The 21272-nt window shown below is 42.6% G+C and overlaps 1 protein-coding gene across 3 annotated transcripts in view; it reads left to right on the plus strand.

Moving 5' to 3' along the window:
- The first annotated feature begins 3154 nt into the window (after positions 1–3154).
- strip2 (striatin interacting protein 2) overlaps positions 3155–21272 on the plus strand; it is a 49320-nt gene continuing 31202 nt past the window's right edge. For all 3 annotated transcript variants that reach the window (XR_013963591.1, XM_080757652.1, XM_080757653.1), the window contains exons 1-4: positions 3155–3401; positions 14391–14460; positions 16277–16351; positions 20681–20815. Coding sequence is in view for 2 of the 3 variants with exons in the window: in XM_080757652.1 (XP_080613778.1) it covers positions 3243–3401; positions 14391–14460; positions 16277–16351; positions 20681–20815 (439 nt within the window). In the remaining variant the exon portion in view is untranslated. The remainder of the gene's footprint in view (positions 3402–14390; positions 14461–16276; positions 16352–20680; positions 20816–21272) is intronic.

The raw sequence follows: 21272 nt of genomic DNA on the forward strand, positions 1-21272 counted from the left end.
TAATCTTAATGAATAAAGATGTATAAAGAAATACTGTCACTTTATTTTATTTATTGTTTTATTGCTCAGGCCCTTGGCCTTGAGCCTTTGAAACATCACACATTTTTGATGAGCTGTGTTCAGGTCAAATTTGCCACTTTCAACCAGGTCTATGAAAGCAAGCCATTCGTGGACAAATACATATTTCTTTCAGCACTTGTCGTACAATTGCCACAGTAGCCTACAATTTGTTTCTACACACATGTTTAAAAAGTCATGGCTGAAATGCAAAGCTTGTTCTGAGTTTTATTATTCCACTGAATTGTGGAATATTAACCTCGGCTTCATTTTCAGTGTCACTCGGAGTCGGCAAAATAGCTCTAGTGAGTCTAGTAGTCTATTGAGTTGGAGTGTGGTACTAAACCCTACCACACACTTCAACTCAGACATCACATCACAATAGAACCTCATGACACAACTCTAGACATAAAGATATATAAAGGTATACTGTGTTGCAGACTCGGTTGATCTTGTTGATTGTTGATGATCTTGTCTCTAAACTGAGACAAAGACTTGGTTCTGCATGGCAATAAATCATGTTTTCTCGTTTCTAATTTAAAAAAAAACATTGACTTATTTATTTAACCAGACAAACCAGTAAAAACACATTGAGACAAAGTCTCTTTATCAAGTGGGAACTTCAACTGGCCAAGAGGCAGAAATAAAATTACACTTCAATGCTGCATCATACATACATATAGCCTCGGAATCCCAGATGTTTTACATCGTACATGACAAATTACAGAGCAGACAATAATACATCCATGATACACCTCAAAGTACCTACAAAAAAATAATAATATAAACAACAATCTCCAAAGTGATACACTTTAAGTGACAGGGTGCAAAGTTGTGCATAGAGAAAATACACCATGTACAATACATGTACAGAAATAATAAATATGTAGGCCTATATGCAAAGGCTGGTTATACGTCCGAACATGTGCCGATGTTGAAGTTTACAGTCTGAGATGATCCTTTTGAAACTTCTCAGTGGAACTTTCAAGGCCAATTTGAGTCTGGTCTGCAGGTTGTTTCACGACCAGGGGCCAAAGGAAGCAACCCCCCCCCCCCCCTTTTTTGCCAGCGGCACAAGTAAAACAAGCCTTCAATCTGTAGAAGATGCCCAATTTAAGCTTTTTGCAGAAAGAATCAATATGAAATTTAAAATGTAGGTGTTTATCCAACCAGAAACCAAGGTTTTTGAGGCCACTTTCCTCTCAGTCCTGGTGACATTATTCTATCACTATTAAAGCGTCTAGTGTCTCTCTACCACTCTGACTTAAGGTGGATTACTCGTGATAATTAGCGGTACACCACTGTGCACTTTATGAGAACGCAGGTGTATCCTCTCTGACTGAGGAACACTGGTAACTGTTTTTATTTAAAGCCATTGCTGGAATGTTCCCTGCTTATATTTGTTCCATGCTGGAACAGAACAATAGCACCTATCTGACCCCCAGTGATTTTTTTTGAGGGGCGCTACCCCCTCATATACCCTAGCATAGGATGTAGAACACTAACATTAAATGCCATTGACAATGAATTGGGAATTTAGGTCATATGTGTCTTTCAACGATGTTTGCTTAAGAAAACGCTATAGACAACTAGAACTGCACTCTATCGAGTGTCTACTTGTGCGTTGCACACTAGTGCGCAAGCAGAGCGCGCAATTACTGTCGACCGCTACGAACTTTCAAATCTCAGCCTCTCTGTAAAACATTGAAATGAAATACTAAAGTCGGGTTATAACTAGCCGTCAATGGTGACGTAATTACGATATGTTTCAATATTGGTTAGCTAACAGGTAAAGTTATGTATGTATATGTAAGTTGAAAAGTAGTATATTGTGGTCACTTGGGTTGTTTTATGCGTATGCCGTGGTATACTCATTTTGAGTATGACATAATGAAGATATGTATCAATGAGGGGAATGGGGATATAAATGGCTTTCGATGGTGACGTAATAAAGGTAGGTTTCAGATTACATACATGTATACATAGAGGCATTACCTTTAATCCACCCGACACAAACACCATCGAGAGCCAGTTATACCCCGGCATTGATACATATCTTCATTACATCACTCTCGAAATCAGTATATGTACCACGGCATACGCATCAAAGAGCCGGATAAACCACCTTACTTGCGCTCTCTGCTTGCACAAGTAATGAAGAGAAATGTAATGTTTGTTTTGAGGACTTAAACATTAGCACCCGTTGCTTAAACAAACATTATGTTGTAAATTATGTTGTAAGATGATAAGAGTGCCCCTCACTTCACACGGTGTGATTTTTGTCCTACACGAAGATTAAATTCCCATTAACAATGAAGCAATAGATGATAAGAGCGCCCCTCACTTCACACGGGTGTGATTTGTTTTTTAATGCTCAAGTTTCCTCATGCTCAGACAGAGCTGGGCAAGGCAGCTTTCTCTGTCAGTGGCCCAAAGTCTTGGAATGAACTCCAAAAGTCTTTAAAACTGAGGTCCTTGCCATCATGAGTCAGTTCAGAGGAATGGTCCTTCCTAAACACCATGGTTGCACCTGTTTTTAATGGGTTTGTTTTGTGGCTTTCGCCTTTATTTTAATTTTTTGATGGAGGGACAGACAGTAGGCTGACAGGAAATGGGGAGAGAGATGGGGGGGAAGACATGCAGTAAAGGCCATCGGGATCAGGAGTCGAACCCACGGCACACTGCCAGACTGGATTACCAGCCAAGGTGCCTGGACCACTGAGCCATGGCCCAGGCCGGTTGCACCTGTTTTGAGGGGCACTAGCCCCTTCAATGCATGACTTGAAGATTATATCATGTGGCAGCCAAGTCTATGGACTTTAATGTTTGTTTAGAGTATTATGACGTAAATCGTTTGCCAGTTTTTCTTTTCATGAAAACGTTTGAGAACCACTGGTGTAGGTCATGACCAAGACCAATATTCACCTTGCCAGCCAATCCAGCCCACTCCTAACCCCGCCCTCCCTCCCTCCCTGGCTACAGCGGCTGCAGCCAATCCAACGCACCGAGGTGGAGATTGTCTCTCAAGTTGCATGGAAACCCATGCAATGTGTGCGCTGATTCCACTTCAGTTTGACAGCCGCTGTATGTGTGTGTACGCGCCGTCCAGGTCGCTGCCTGCTTCTTCAACGGAATGCTCCCCCTGTAATAATAACTGACCGAATTAAAGCACAGCAATAAGAAAGATGCAGGTCGGAGGAGGGGGAGAAGAAGACGACATGATGGAGGTACCTAATTCTTCCATCATTAATGATCTGAACATTAACGGCAACAATGGCCAGAGACCGCTGCTGTCGAGAGGGAATAAAGATGCGGCCAAGGAGCAGCAGCAGAGAGACTCGGAGGTAAAAATGTAAAATAATATTGTACCTTGTGGTGTGTGACTGTGTGTGTGTGTGTGTGTGTGTCACTGTGTGTGTGTGTGTCACTGTGTGTGTGTTGCTGGGTAGCTTTCAGAATTCGTCTGCATGCATTGCATGGCCGGTAGCCGGTAGGTACATGTAGTATAGCAAAAGAAGCCTGTCCTCCCTCTCCAATTGGTCACAGCCCAGAGCCCCTATGGTCACAGCATGCAGCTCAGCTCAGCTCCGGCGGCCGGCCGGCCGCCACAAACTGAAAAGGACGAGTTATTTTGGCGTCGGTCCGCGCCAAGTGTTGAGCGGAGCGGCTGCCTGCTGCTATAAATAAACGCATCACCACTACCAGTATAGTAGAAGTAGCATTACCTCCACCAGTATAAATAGCCTACACGCACTTAGTATAGTAGCCCATAATACGCTCCCGTCATTCTCAACCGTAGTATAGACTGGAAAAATAAAAAGAGTTTTTCTGGTGGAGGGAACAACAAAAAATGTAGCGGGGGCGAGTTGGTAAAGGGGCGAGTCGTTTGGTATTCTTACTTGGGTAGGATTCACTGAGTTTAGTATTGACTTTAGTGTTTATGTGTAGTATTATTCACTGCATGACTTCGTATTCACTAACTTCACCATGGTCTAGTATTTATTGACTGACTTAATATTCACTGTATTTGACTTAGTATATTCAGTTATTCACTGTTAGTATTCTAAGTTAGAAATCACAGACTTTGTAGTATTCATGAGTTTCAAAATAATGTAGTCTTACAACTGCCATGTTGGGGACCAAAAAGGTGTCGCAAACAAATTGGTTCTATGCCAATCAGACTGTTCAGACAAATTGAAACACCTGTGTTGGTCCCCAAATGGCAGGTGCAGTAAACTCATGAATAAACATTATGGCAGCTCACGTTTTCCCATAATAGTGTCTGGCTTGAGAGGTCCAAAATGAAGGCTATATTTTGTCAGGAGAAATTACAATTCTGGAGCGCAGCAAAAAAAAATGATAAAAGTGCCAAGAGTTGCTTGTGCTAAATTCAGGAGTGTTGGCAGGTTTGTTATCAATGTGGACTGGAGGATGAGATTGAGAAGTGGTGATTATTGTTGTTGATGGATTGACAAATCTGTTGTGTTATATAGCCTAACTCTGTGCTGACATTTTCATTTAACTCAAATAGATCCTGTAAAGGTCAATTTGAGTCCATTAGACTAGATAGAGGGTCCAAAATGGAACCATGGACCATGGCTTACATCTCACATGCCTCGTGCTCATTTTGATTAAAAAAAAATCACACCTGTGTGAAGTGAGGGGCGCTCTTATCATCTTACATAATCCTACACCATCTTGTAATTCCAGCCAATCAGAATTTGCGTCCTCACCTTCCTCTTCAATGTTGTCTTTACGCAATCTTTGTGTTTACACAAACACTCAAAGTTGACCATTCGTTGTCATTTGCATCAAATGTTTGTGTTTATATTTGTGTTTACACAAACCCTCAAAGCTGGACATAGGAGGGGCTAAAAAAAAAGTGATCATTAATCCACTCCAATAAATGCATTATTCACTAATTCAGTGGTTTTCCACCTTTTTATAAAACCCCTTAATTCTCACTTTGGAAATGTGCCGATCCTGTTATACCGTATGTTGGTTTGTTTACTGTTGAGTGAGAAAATAATGTTGCACCACTGCACTAATCTCCATGCTGATCAGATAAGGTGAACATTGTATGTGTCTGTGTGTGCTACGTTATAATATGTTTTCCAGGGAATTGGAGCATACTGACCCCGTAGCCAACTGTACAAAGGTGGGTTGGGGGCATATGGTCTGCTCATCGTGGAGGAGGGTTCTCTTTAGGGGGGCAGGATGGGGGTTAGTATAGTATGACATGAAGCACTTTACTACTGTTGAAGCCATGGCATGTAGACTACTCGCATTCCCAACCACGCACTGTCACCAAGCTTTATCTGTGTCACCTACTTTACAGGTGCCAAATGAGGTTACTCAAGTAAGCACACATCCGTATATTATGTGCTGTACAGTAAATAGACCATTCGGGCAGGTGGATTTTGCTTTCAGGTTGCCCCGACGAGCAAGCGAGTTTGAGTGGGGAAGCAACTGTCTTCAGTTCACGATAAACGCAACACAAGATGTGATTTAAAATAACTGATTACAGTAAATTTCCCAATTTGTGTCGGTAGATTATTTCCCTGTTTTAAAGATGCTTTTTGGCAGTGACTTTTAATGCCTCATTTGTAAGGAACATCATAAGTCTGTGGGTTGAACAGTATACAGCGGAGTATGGGGGTTGCGAGGTGCCAGGGCTGTCACCACAGTTACATAATCGCCTAATCACAATTATTTGGGATAATTGCAATGATTTGTTACACAATCTTCATAATCATTTCCATGTTAAAAACAGTTTCTAAAATAGTGGAAGTAGCAGCAGATCTACAAGCTCAAAGCACATCGCATCATGGCTATATCCACTATTGTTGTTTTTTTTTTGTCCGGTGAAACCTGACTAATGAAAGCTCATGAAATGTAAGCGACCTTGTCTTCAATGGGAGTCGCCTAAACGCTGCCTAAGCCAATGGGAGCCGCCTAAACGCTGCCAGCCAACGCGTCGTAGTGACCTAGTCATGATTGGCTGCCTCCTAAGCTATGACACGGGCACGGCGGAAGTCTGCAATGCCCAGACCACACTCTCAACCATAGACATACTGTATAAACACTGCAGAGGCGTATGCTATATATATTTGTTTTTACAGTATACAATTAAATATGTTTGTCATATCTGCCCTGTGCAACTTTTGTGTATGAAGCCTAAAAGAAGCTAAACATAATTCATAATGTCCCAATGTCCAACGACGGACACAGAATTAAATCGTTAATCGCAAAATGTCATCATGGTGACAGCAGACATCTCATGAAAAACGCCAATGCAAAAATGTCTTATTCTGCTCTTGCTACTGTACTGTATATACAGTAGACTCTTGTTTTGGGCTTCCCAATGATAACCCTCCATCATCATTCTCAACCAGTGGTCCCGTCCGGGGACCACCAGTGGTCCTTGAGGGGGTTCCCAGGTGGCCCCCATCTAAATGATGGAGAGTTGGTAACCAAATGAACCCTTGTAGATCTTTAACTCTTGAGAGTATAAAATTAAACCAAATTGAGCCTTACGGGTCCATTTAGTTTAATTTCACGTTCTCAAGAGTTACATTTTTGTTAAACATCTGGATTACTTAATTTACAAGAAGTCTACACCATTAGAGAATGTAGAAGAATTGTTATTTTGATCGTTTGCCTGGTATCTCTCCTATGGTACGACCTCCAACGACAACAAAATATCCAAAGGTTTGGATCTGAGAGGCTAAATGTCATCAAATGGTGGTCTGTGGCTCAAAGGCCGACTAAAGAATGGGCTTTGACATGAAAAAGGTTGAAAACCACTGCTCTAAGTCAAATATATGAATGTCCTATTGCTATGTTATGTTGCACAATTGTGGATGGTTGTAGTTGTAGTTGTAGTCAGAGGAGGTGTGTTTTAGTGGTGCATCTCTCCTTTCTTTGTTGTCTCTCTGCTTCTGCAGCACAGTGGAGGGCCTTGTCTTGCTGTGCTATGCTTTCACACACACAGCAACAGAACGGACAGTCACACACAGCAGTGACTGTGTTTTAGGTAACTTACTATACTGTATAAAGTATTATAAATCATTGCGCACACACATACTGTACAGTACATGCATACATACATGCACATACACTCACACACGTGTGCATTGTGCATGATGCGAACACACAAGTCCCTCAGTTACACACACTGACACAAAGACTGGTGTTTATATAAATACCTTTCCATAAAATAACACGCATACACACACACACACGCATGCACATACGCTCACATGATGCGATCACACCAGTCCCTCGGTTGCAATACACCATGACATGTACTGAGCAATCCCTCCAAGCCAGAGAGAGAGTGAAGGGACAGGAGAGAAGGGGGTGGCAGGCAGGATTAAACGAAAGATGAAAGAGAAATAGAGGGAGAGCCAGAGACAGAAAGTCGATGGAGAATGGGGAATATGAGAGAGACAGCGAAACCATGGAGAGAGAGAGAGAACGAGAAGGAGAGGGGTTGGTTGTTACAGCGACCAGTGAAGTCACTGTGTTGACTTGATGACATGCTCGGTGTGGAGATGTCAAACATCATCTTCTCATGCCTCTATTGAGAGGCACGGCCATATTGGTATTTGGTTTGAACAATAATGCATAATGGTAACGGCAATGTCTGAGGCCTATAGGGTTTGGACGATAGTAGCTGTTGTTATTCATTTATTGTGATAACGATCCACTCACAATCGCATCGCAGGGATTTAAATTTATCGTGAAAATCAAGTCATACACTGGAAGGAATTAACTGCAAATTCAGTAGCACTCAAACCCTCTAGATACTTGATGAAACTGACCTGTAAATCTGCTACGCTCGCGGGAACTGACTGCACGGTTTCAACATGGAATGTATTCTGTACTTGCCATATAAGGAGCATGTCTTGAGTGTACAGCAGGGGTGCCCAGAAGGTAGATCGCGATCTACCAGTAGATCACAAAGGCTTTGCAGGTAGACCACATGACATGCCCCAAAATATATATCATAAAAAAACCCTACTTGAATTAAGGTGACTGATTGATTTAAAAAAAACACGGGTCTCATTGAAAATGAACTATGCCCATTTGAAAGGACCTTAACACCAAAAAATAGCAATCTACAAGCTCACTCTGCACCACATAGGCCTATTTAGCTTATAGATCATCAATGTGTTGACACTGTTACGCGAGTAAGTAGCTACAAATTGACATTGGTTGTTCAGTTTGACCCACCAGTTTTGAAGATATGACTTGTAGAGTAATGTCTTGCAGAGCGAGTTGTGAAATCAGGCCTGAAAGGTTCACTACTGTGATCTGTGACATTTTTAACACCTATCCCAGGATGCATTGCTGAAAGGTCAGTAGAATTGTTAATCAATAGACTGGAAGAATAATGTCAAGCTAAGTTTTATTAAATGCTTCCACTGCTCAGTTAATAAACAGCTGGGATACAATTACTGTAAGTTAATTAATCACAATCATTCAAGGTGTTTTGTCACATGTACAGTAACATTACATGCAGTGATAGTATTGTAACCTCTACAGTGTGACAGTACAAATACAATAAGATCAAAAAGCCATAATAAAAGCTTTATAGCAAAATCAGTAGAAATAGAATATATAGAATAAAACAAAGTACAAATATAAGAGGTGGTAATTTGCACTGCCCTCACGAGTAGATTTTTAACTGTTTCATATCATTCAAAATGGTGGGAGATAGAAGAGCGTCACAGGCCATACTGTAGGTCCCCATACCACATTTGTTCCTCGTGAGGAGACCTATATGTTTAATGAAGTTTTATTGCTGGCGGTCAAACGGTTCATGAGCTATGCCTATTCAAAGTTTGCATTTTCAATTGATCGGTGTAGCGCCACCCCTTGGCCAATGGTTGTGGGCTTCGTGTCTAAGCACGGCGACATAGCCCTCTACCATATTGCAGCATTTCGTCACACAACGACTGCACTGTTTGGCCCGGAGTGCCGACAAGACATTTTTCATTTAAAATAGTGGGTCATCTAAAGATCAGAGGTAAATAGTCAGAAGACGAAAGTTGTTCGGCATGAGGACACGCATAATGGCATATGTATTGCAGTTTTATTGCTGGTGGTCAAATGGTTGATGAGCTACAGTATGTCTTCACCGTTTGGCACAGCCCTCTACCATATTTCGAGCTTGTTTGAACCGCACCTGCTCTGACCGAGCGACGGGTTTCTCTGTCCATCTGGGTCCTGGGCTCATGCTCATCACTGACTCGGATGAGGCATCTGTTCTCCCTATAGCCTAGAGGGTCCTGTTGTTTTTTATTATTACACAGAAGGATGATGAGATAAAAGTCAAATTAGTTTAAGCCCTGTTGCTTTTTCCAAGCCAGGGTACAAACTTGACCTGGTGGTTGACCTGCTTATATGGTGAATGGTTCCAGTCGGCCTTTGTAGGGCATTAATTATGAGGGAAAAAAACAGCAACTACAAATATCCAAAGAGCACAAAAGTAGCAAAAAATAACCAATTTGTGGGGATGTGACACGTTTTTTGCTTGCAACTTTCTTTTGCCATTTTGTTTGAAAATGGCTAGTCTGTAGGTTTTAGAAATATCGAGGCAATTAGCTGTCTCGTGCTGCTGGTATGAAATGCTTGCCCTGCTTGCAGCTTTCATTACACAGTAGCTGGAGTTGGTTGGGCTTGACGTGCCGGGACAGCTTGTACACAACCCAAAACCTGTCTGGTCTCACGTGGTATGAGATTGTAATCCATTGCCTGGAAGACAATAGGTTAGGGGAAGGGGACTAACAAACCAACTCCAAACACACCGGAAGCCAGAAATGGTGGAAGGTTGGGCTTGGGGCTAGCAACCCCAACTCGTAAAAACCTCGTATGCTACAGAAACCGCAAGAACACTACCCCAGGAAGAGCCTAGTCGGAGAGATTCCTCTGAAAACGAGGCCATGACGTGTACTGGTGAAAGCCTAAGGGAAGCCAGCACACCGAGAAATCTATTGAAGACAAAGGCAAAAACCAGGATAGGGACCTGGAACATCAGAACCCTATATGAGAGCAGCAAATCAGCGCAAGTGGCAAGCGAAATGAAGAGATATAACCTCACAATCCTTGGTTTATGCGAAACACGATGGAATGGAAGTGGCCAAACCAGACTAACGTCAGGGGAGACCATCATCTATTCCGGCCATGAAGACCTAGGCCATGACCACACCCAAGGAGTAGCCCTGATGATGACACCAGATGCCACAAAGGCAATGATGGCATGGGAACCAGTTTCATCACGACTCTTGTCAGCAAGATTCAACTCAAAGGGAAGAAAGTGCACAGTCATCCAGTGCTACGCACCAACCAACGCGGCCAAGGAAGAGGAAAAGGAAATGTTCTATAGTTCCCTACAATCTCTGATTGATCGCACACCAAGGAGAGACCTGAAAATCGTCATGGGAGACCTAAATGCGAAGGTGGGGGAGGACAACACAGGCAAAGAATTCATCATGGGAAGACATGGCATTGGCATCTGCAACGAAAATGGGGAGCTGTTTACGGACCTCTGCTCCTTCAATGATTTGGTCATTGGAGGTACCATTTTTCCACACAAGAGAATCCATAAGACTACCTGGACCTCGCCCGATGGAAAAACCGAAAACCAGATTGATCACATCACAGTTTCCCGCAAGTGGAGAAGAAGTCTACTGGATGTCAAGGTGAGGCGTGGAGCGGACGTAGCATCAGATCACCAGCTACTAGTGGCAACAATGAAAGTCAAAATGAGATCTTTCCACACCACAACTGACAGACCACACCATAAGTTCAATGTCCAGTTTCTAAGGAACACCAGGAAAAGAGAAGAGTTCAACTGCAAAATCAAGAATAACCTTGAGGAAGCAGCAGGATCAAATGAAGCATCTATTGAAAACCACTGGACAGAACTTAAAAACATCTGGACGACCACTTGTGCAGAAGTTCTAGGCAAGAAGGTGCGAGAACAAAAAGTGTGGCTAACACCAGAGACATGGGATAAGATAGAACAGAGGAAAGAGCTGAAACAGAAGATCAACCAGTGTCAAGATCCACGTGAGAAAATAGACCTGCGAGCAAAGTACAGGGAAGCAAACTGTCAAGTAAAGAAAAATGCAAGAGGTGACAAAAGGCGATTCATTCATGACATGACAGAAGAAGCAGAAATGGCAGCCAGACAGAAAAACATGAAGAGACTGTATGAAATAACACGGACTCTGTCAGGGAAGAACGCCAACCCAAGTAAGCCAGTAAAGGATAAGAACGGCAAGACCATCACCAGTGATGCAGAACAGAGAAGCCGGTGGGTGGAACACTTCAAGGAAGTCCTAAACCGACCACCTCCATTGACTGTTCCCAATATACCACCAGCAGCTGAACAGCTTAATGTGAATACCAACCCCCCAACCAAAGCCGAAATCATCAAGGCCATCAAAAAGATGAAGAACGGCAAGGCTGGGGGTCCAGATGGCATCCCGCCTGAGGCACTCACGGCAGACCCAACAACGGCAGCAGAGATGCTACAGCCCCTCCTAAAAAATATCTGGGAGCAGGAACAAGTCCCAGCAGACTGGAGGCGAGGCCACCTGGTCAAACTACCCAAAAAAGGCGACCTGTCGCAATGTGGTAATTGGCGAGGGATCATGCTCCTATCTGTCCCCAGCAAGGTCCTGACCAGAGTCATCCTGGATAGATTGAGGGAAGCCCTGGACAAGAGATTAAGACCAGAGCAAGCAGGGTTTCGCCAGGACAGGTCCTGTACAGACCACATCGCTACTCTGCGTATGATAATCGAACAGTCCATTGAATGGCAGACTCCTCTCTACCTAACATTTGTGGATTTTGAGAAGGCCTTCGACAGCGTGGACCGAGATACCATCTGGAAGCTGATGCAACACTACGGAATCCCTCAGAAATTCATCAACATCATCCAACAGCTATATGAGGACTCCGACTGCCAAATCATCCACAATGGAAAGCTAACTTGCCCTCTTGAAGTTAAGACCGGGGTGAGACAAGGCTGCATGCTCTCACCAACAATTTTCTTGATGGCCATCGACTGGATCATGAAAAACACAACCATGGCCAGTAAGACTGGCATCCAGTGGACCCTCACGCAACAACTTGAAGACCTTGACTTTGCAGACGATATATGTCTTCTCTCTCCTAAACACCAACACGCACAGTCAAAGCTAACACTACTCTCCGAAGAGGCAGCAAAGACTGGCCTCAAGATCAATGTGAAAAAGACAGAACTCATGAAGGTAAACAACAAACAGGATCTCCCAGTCCAACTACAGGGAGACAACCTCAAAGAGACTGACCGCTTCACATATCTCGGAAGCATACTGGGCAAGGATGGTGGATCAGACGATGACATCAAAAGCAGAATAAACAAGGCCAGACACGTTTTCACCACGCTACGACCCATCTGGAACTCCAAGGCACTGTCCCTCCATAATAAAATGAGAATATTTAACACCAACGTCAAATCAGTTCTCCTCTATGGATCAGAGACATGGAGAGTGACAAACACTACCACCAACAAACTCCAGACATTTGTCAACAGGTGCTTAAGGCGCATTCTGAACATCAGGTGGCCTGACAAAATATCAAATGCCAGCCTGTTGGAGAAAACCAACCAAAACTCCATCAGCCAGGATGTGAAGAAGAGAAAGTGGGGGTGGATTGGACATACCCTCCGAAAACCTACTGACAACATCACTAGGCAAGCACTGGACTGGAACCCACAGGGCAAAAGAAAAGTGGGGAGGCCAAAACAGACCTGGAGAAGATCAGTGGAGAGTGAGGCAAAGTCGACTGGATTATCGTGGGCCCAGCTGAAGAAAACTGCTCAAAACAGAGTCCGATGGCGGGGTGTGATTGCGGCCCTATGCTCCACCTAGGAGCCTACAGGAATAAGTCAAGTAAGTCATGAACAACATCTTGTGACCAAATAGAACACTGTATGTGTCCATCCATTTCCTGAAAAGTGAAGGTTTTGGACATGCAAGGTTTCCACGGTACACACAGAGCAGCCATGGGAGTGTTATTTCCCTCCCTAGTCATTTTCCCCATCTCCCTATCTCGTTCAATTGAATCTGTTGTCATTTAGATTCTGTTAGCCAACTCACTTGTCGTTCCTTGCCATCTCGACTGCTTTCCGTTTGGTGTTTTGCAGGTTAAATGATTTATACAGTAAGCACCATGAATATAAAAAGAAAATCAAGATATCCCACCTATACGTGAACTTGTAGGCAGAACGGCCTGCTTGCAGTTATTTGCATTTCCCTATGTATTTGATCATTATGCAAAGAGCTGCACCCGCACGCTAGGATAAACCTAATCTTATCAAACCACATAATTCATTACAGTAAAGCCTTGGGGGTGACTTTACGCACACACACACACACACACGCATGAACGTGTGTGCACACACACATACACACACACACATACCCACTTTTATTACAGTACTATCGTACGACAGTCACACATTGTCGATATTGGCTATATTTTCAGCAAGTGTTAAACACTGTAAGCTGTAATGTTTAACTGCTTGCAGGTAGTAGATTTTTATATAGTATCATCTATTTTGTGTACAGTATGAGCGTGTGTGTGTGTGTGTTTGTGTTTGAGCATGTACGTTAAACCTAGCCAGGCTACTTTGTGGTTGTTTGTGCAGTCACATATAGCCTAGAGGTGCGTGCGTGCAAAGGGTGAAGCCCAGGGGGGGCAGGTGACAGCAGGGCTGTTCAGAGACCGTTAACTGGAAACTGAAGCTAATAATCATTTTTTGTTTGTTCACTCACTCCCTCCACAACGTATTTTTACCACAGTGGTAAACTGATTTTGGTGCTATTCTAACTAATTTAGCTGGGGATCCCCTGGAACCCCCCCTCAACTCAAGGACCCCCTCGAACGTTCACCTATACTGTGTTATGACACGCCCAGAAAATGGAACGCTAGGATGCATGTGGTTAAGTATGTGTTTACATAATGGAGGTTAACTTGCTGTTAAGGTTTATTAGGTCTCGTTCCAATTTTATCTTAAAATGTCTGTATAATGTTTACTAAAGAGCTGTACAGATGGGGAGGAACCTGTTTCTACAGAAGCACTCCACTCCCCGTGGCAAGTAAATAAGACGTTCCGGCAAGTGGAGTTCATTTGCTTTCAGGTTGCTCGGCGGGCAAACTGCGTCTGAGTGGAGAAGCAACTGTCTTTAGTCTTTCTGTGAGTAGAGTGAGGATGAACTGAGCGTGTTTCCATCCCATTCTCACTGCTGTGTGTTTCTTCTTCTGGTTCCCAGAGCTCCATGGAGTCTCCTAACCTGGAGTTCGAGTATGGAGACACAGACAGTCTGACTGCTGAGCTCTCAGGTAAACTCCCTACCCTTTACACCCTGCTTAGGGCATGTCGGCAGGGCCATTACAACATTCAAGTTGACGATATATTGTCACACAAATACTGTAATTGTTTAGTTATGCTTCTGGCATTGAACATCGGAACATGTGAATCTGAATTTTATAGCCTGGGATCCAGACTGGCTGCTACGTTCAGCGTTTGGCTTTTGAAGATGACTTAATCTGTCATATCATGTCAATTGTAGAGGCGTACATATTTTCAAAATGTTCTAAATAGCAAAAATATCACAGCTACAGGCAATGGTACCATTATTGTAATGAGCATTAGTGACGACTAGTGAGGATCAATATAATTATGAAGATGGGTTGAAGAAGGGCAAAGTAGTCCTTTTAAATACCGGTAGTGGGCAGCTGCTGTTCAGTCCTAAAACACCTTCATCCCCTGATTGTGCTGCGTGGGAACTTAACTTGTGACCTTTTAGTTAAAGTTAAAAAAAAACCTGATCAAACATGTCAAACATGTTTGAAAGTGAAATATTCCTTTTAACGGCTTGCACTCCGGCAGACAAGCACAAGTAGTCAGAGTCCGCCCACTTGTGCTTGTCATCACTAGCCCAAATAGTACATTACATTCAGTTATATCCAGTCGACAGAACTGTAATTGGGTTCTGCTGTGGTAGAGTTTTCCAATCGTCTGTAAGGGAACATCGAGGCATAATGACTAATGCCATTCCGCTAGTGTTAAGATGACTGTCCTTGATGGCAGCTAGGGGCTGCAAGCTGCAGCTAGGGGCCGCAAGCTGCAGCTAGGGGCCGCAAGCTGCAGCTAGGGGCCGCAAGCTGCAGCTAGGGGCCCGCAAGCTGCAGCTAGGGGCCGCAAGCTGCAGCTAGGGGCCGCTAGGGGCCGCAAGCTGCAGCTTCTGCTGATGGCTAATGAAAGATAGTAGTAGAGAGTGATAGTAGATAGTAATACTCAATTACCTAAGTAAAAGTATCAATACTGCAATGTAGAACTATGTAAGTACAAAAGTATTGTCATCAAAATGTACCAAAAGTAGAAAGTACTCACTATGCAGAATGTCCTATTTCAAATGTAAAAGAATATTTTGAAAATACAAGCTCTCAATGCGTCGCATTGCAATGATATGGCTATATTCAAATGGCCGATAATGTGTATAGGGCTGAAGTGTTTAATGTATGTTTTGTAATAATAATTAAAGCAACTAGTAACTAAAGTTTTCAAATAAATGTAGTGGGGTAAAAGTACAATATTAGTAGTCGTAGAAAGTATAAATACCTCCGTGTAGTGTAGTTCTAGTGGAGGTTCTTTCTGATGTAATGATACAGACCAGAGATGCAGACCCAATGGAGGCATCACTAATCCCTTCATGTCCATCATGTCGGAAGTGGCTTTAGATTGAGATCTGTGCAGATTAACCTATTAAAAACCCAGAAAGCATCTGTCTGTCATTTTAGATTGTTGCGTTGGCTATTCAGAAATGGCAGATGTACAAGCTCACGGCGGGTCACTTCGTGCTGCACACTGCGAGCTTGTACATCTGCTGTTGAACATTTTAGAAAAATCTAGAAAGTGTAAGAATTAACTGCTGAATTAGAAGGCATTTTGTATAACCAACCTCACTGGGTCTTAATGGGTTAATGAAACCCCATCCTGGACTGATGTCTCCTCTCCTCTCCTCTCCTCTCCTCTCCTCTCCTCTCCTCTCCTCGCTACAGATATAGATAGATCTTATTGCAGCTAGTCTTTATAATTATATTCTGCTTCTACTGGCTGTTTTACAGTGCTGTCTGTCTGTCTGTCTGTCCACAGAGCTCTACAGTTACACAGAGGAGCCAGAATTTGCTCTCAACAGAGACTACTTTGAAGAGGACTTCAAGAGCCATGGTAGTTTGTGTGACTGTCGCTGCATGCATCCGTGTGTGTGTGTGTGTGTGTGTGTGTGTGTGTGTGTGTGTGTACTGAATGTCCTTGGATAATGTGTTTGCTTGCATTGTGTTTACAGTAGATATGTTTCAGAGATAAAGAGAGGGGGTGGGGGAGAGAGAGAGAGAGAGAGAGGTACACATGTTATCAGGAGGCTGCCAGGTTATATTGTTCCCCTCTGTGTGGATAAAGTGGAGAAAAGGGAAGTGTCAGTAGCACATGCAACACAACTGTGTGCATGCGCGTGCGTGTCCTTATCCAATGATGTCCAAACACTGCATGTGTGCACTCACTCACACACACACACACCTTGCCAAGTCGTACTCTGCGGTCGCTGGTTGGCAATTCAATAGCAAACGTGAGCTTTTTTCCATTGCAGCTTCTATTCATATCAGCTGTGTCATGATGTGTTAAATCACAGCTTCTATTAATATCTGCTGTGTCATGGACTCATGGTGTGTTGTTATTATTAATCGCATAGCTCTTGCCTACCGTAATAGAGCTCATATTGATTGAGAGAATGGGAACATTCCAAACTGAGAAATTCAGCTTGGAGTCGTTGCCTGTCGCGTCCGTGTCACAATTATTTATTGTGATTAGGAGGACGGCGGCTTCCGGCTGTTTTCTAGTGATTAATCATTAATCAAGTACAAACGGCTTGCAAAGGAAGAACCGGTGTCTATAAAAATAATGATTTTGTTTCAGTAATCAATCAATCAATCAGGAGCCCAAGGCACTCCTGACTAGCTCCTGGCAGCCTGCCAAGAAGTAATGCATAGGCTGCTGAGATGTCAAGAGTCCCAGTGCTGTGCTGTACTGTGCTCTCATGTTGTCACAACGAATCCGCCCCCTGGGAACTGTCTTTTGGAGTTGTTCCTATAATACCAGTATCGGAAAAGCTGCCGATGCTGCCTAAAATGCTGGTGTCAGTATTGGCGTATTGGCAGTGTTGGCAGTATATGCCACATTCCAATACCACGCATCGTTATCGGGAAGGATTTTCTTTTATCGATACATCTCTTATCTACAAGAGAACAGATGGTGGAGGTGAACGGAACACTCCCAGTGAGCTGTGGCGTTCCACAAGGAAGCATACTAGGGAATTTACTGTTCCTAATATATGTAAACGACATGACATCAGCTTGTGACTGCAACTTGTTCCTGTTCGCAGATGACTTGGCACTGCTGGTCTCGGACAGGAACAAACTGCAGGTTGAAAAGGCCCTCAGCTCTGTACTCGGTAGAATCTGAACCTGGCTCGCTGATTTACACCTGGGAAAAACGTAATCAATTATTTTCGGATCAAATGGTAATCTCAGCAAGGCAGATGGCTTCTTGGTTAGTGGGTGACTGAGAATATTATCACACGAAAAGATGAAATGACCTACCTAGGTTCCATCCTGGAGGCAAATTTTTCCGGTGATAAAATGGCCACCAACGTACATTAATCAAAAGTCACCTCGTACAAGGTTTCTTCGACTATGCATGCACCTCTTGGTACCACAGCACCTCAAAAGCCCTTAAAACAAGGCTCCAGATCTCCCAAAACAAACTGGTCAGGCTCCTACTTGGCCTCACCCCCCGAACCCACCTCACCCCTGCCCACAGGCTGGAATGGCTTAGGGTCGACGACAGAGTACAGCGTCTTGCAATGGGTCTGGTCCACAAGATTCTATACACCACCAAGATACCCATGTACCTGTCTAAATACTTCCTTAATGTCTCTAAATTATTATTATTATTATGATGAATTGGAAACGGTGGACCCTCTTGTAAACAAGTGTAATGCTTTATTGTGTCGTCCACTCACAGTTAACAGTTTTTGTCTATAGAGTTGTGCTTGAAATGTACTGTAATTCTGCAAACTGTGAATAAATACTTCAATCAATCAATCAATCAATCAAAAACAACAGTGGTTCTCAAAGTTTTTCACGTCATAAATCTTCTCTTCGGGGGCGTCCGCGTCCCGGTCCCTGGCACACAAACATTTCCAGATTGGGGGCTACATATCAAATTGGAGACGGGTCCTTGACATGAAAAGGTTTGAGAACCATGTCTCCAATAAGTGACTGAGATTCCATTCGAGCTGTGATCACAATGCCATCCAGTGCTCCGTGCCGCCTGCTGAACCAAACCACGTGTCTGGAAGGTTTCCTCAGCAGGGCCTTAACTACTGTAGCAATGACTGTGTCTTAGGCTGGGTCAATATGGACAATATAAAATATCACGTTATTTCATACCAAATGGCTCATTTGCACTTGCTTGATTGGAGTGTGCTTGGAGTTAGCCATTGGGCTTCCTTTCATCTTGCCATTGTTTTTGTGACTGAGGATATCGTATTATGACGATGATGATAATATCATTTTATAATTTAAAATAAAATAAAATTACGAAACTAAAAGCAAATGGATAAATAGACGTTCTACAAGCTTCCAATGTATCGTGATCTTTTTTGCTATTTTTGAAAATTCTTAAATGTATATAAAGTGATTTAAAAACAGGACAATTCAGCACTTATTACATTATTACTATTGTTATGATATCCAAAGTCCCAGACGATATCTAGTCTCGTATCACAAATGACAATAAGAGCAGACTGATGTGTTTTTCTGGAAAAACGGCAGAGAAAAAAATGCAGGAAAAACGCATCAGTCTGCATGGACCTTAAAGTAGTGGGTGAAATTCTTCTTTTCCAACCATAGTCAGCCTGTTAGTGGGTTTTTGTGTGTGACTGAGTATGGCAGTGTATAAAGTTACAGCATGCAAGTGTCTGTTAGAGCTTTTCTAAACCTATATGCAGTATGCCACAGACCCCCATAACTCAGTGTTGCAGACCTATAATGGTCAACTTGGTTCTGAACTATCCATAATTTACCTTGGAGCCTAGCGGTTAAGGCACATAACCACATAAACTGTTAAAATGTTCGCTTGAAAAAATATTCAAAGATTTGCTAAATAGATTTTTCCAAAATAGCAGATCCTCTACAAGCTCATAGTGCTGCACAAAGTGATATGCTGTGAGCTCGTATGTGCAATTTTTTAATTGACAAAGTATAAAATGATGGATAAAGTAAACTCTGAGAACTAATGTGCTGTATACTGTAGCTAAAATATAGAATGACACAGTTGCTTTCCTGGATCTCGCATCATCCTTTTTAAAGAGACCTTTTGAATGAAATTATTTTCACACAAATGTCCTATGCAGGGAGAATTATTTTCATACATTTCTAACCCAATTTATTAATAACTTATTTATTTCCTGAAGAAAGTATATTTTGGAGTTGTGTGGTTTCTTCCCCAACAGCAGAGATATCTAAAAGAATGTGGACTGACCTTGCTACTGTATGGAATAGGAGAAGCACATTGATTCAAAGCTGCCAGAAAGGTTGACGTCATCGCTTTGAGTTGTTCAGCTCGATTACAGCTTCAGACGCAACAGATTGTGGACGATGAACTAGAGATATCTTGTCGTGTTTCAGGGTTGTGCTTGCAACAACAAATAAGACATGCCGTCACCACGACAGATTTATCTCATTTTGGATTCAACAGAAGTCTTCAATGAAATCATGTCGTTCACCGAAAAATGCGAAAATAGCAGCTCTACAAGCTCACAACGTGCAGATCTGTCATTTTCGGTTATTATTTTAAGATGAAAGAATAATTGAAGTGTTCATAGTAGTATAGCAGTAGAACACTTTAGTTAGATTAAAGCATGTTTAACTTTGTCAAACTATTCTCTATAGAGGGTCTATCATCTTATAGAACACATGTTCAGAAGCAGGTTCCAAAAAAACCCTAAACCCTAGGGATATATTTCATAAAAATGCAAAGGCTAAAGCCTCAATCTGCGATTCCATCTATTGGAATGAATATATAGGCTTAGAAAAATATGAGCAAAACATCATTCTTCATATTGTGCTAATTATTTAGGAAAGAAAAGAGTTCGCACAGCTCGTACACACAATGCAATACTTTATTTTAAGATTACCAACATTTCGACAACGGGTATGAAGAAGATATGATCCATACTCTGAAAAATAGAAGGCATTTTCTTGTCAATCTTAGAATACAGTATTGGCATAGTGACTACGAGACGAGTTGTGCAACCTCTTTTCTTATCACTTTTCTAATCTCTACAGTATCTTTCTTACCCCCTGTTCTAATTACGTAGGAAACACAAATCACTGACAAAAGATTTCAGTCATGACCATTAATATTTTCCTTTACACCCGTGGGTAAATGTGATAATATATGTGATGACGTTGTCCTTGTCCTCCTACGCACATCCAGTCCGAGGCAGGAGGTGGACGGAGCTGTCTCTGGACGAGCAGAGGGCGTACGTGATGAGACTCCTGGACGCCCTGGAGGTCACCGACAGGGACAAGAGGCTGAAGGTGGCCCGCGCCATCCTCTACCTGGCACAGGGTATGTACTGTACTGCTAACACACAGGGTAGATATATGCTGTGTATGTTAACACATTTACAGTCGGGACAACTCGTGATGAATCGATAGACTATGTCTATATTTCCATTGAATATAAAATGAGCAATATATTTATTATGGTTTGGCGATGAATTGGATGTGATTATTTTTTATGTACTCTTGATCAACAATAGCCCATTTTGGGCAGGAACCCCTTTTGTTGTTTTAAAATATTATGTTATAATTTAGCTATTGAAAAATAGCAAATCTACAAGCTCATAGTGCGCCACATAGTGCGCCACATAGTGCGCCACAGAGTGGCGCGCTACGAGCTTGTAGGTCTGCTATTTTTGATAAATCGTTAAAAATGTGGCGCAAATCTTTGAATATATATTCTTTCAAAGTTAATGTTTTTAACTCGGGTCTAAATGGAATAGGGACTCTGAATTCCCCCGTAC

The sequence above is a fragment of the Protomyctophum bolini genome (genome assembly GCF_963924005.1).
Source record: "Protomyctophum bolini genome assembly, chromosome: 23".
NCBI classification, from domain to species: Eukaryota; Metazoa; Chordata; class Actinopteri; order Myctophiformes; family Myctophidae; genus Protomyctophum; species Protomyctophum bolini.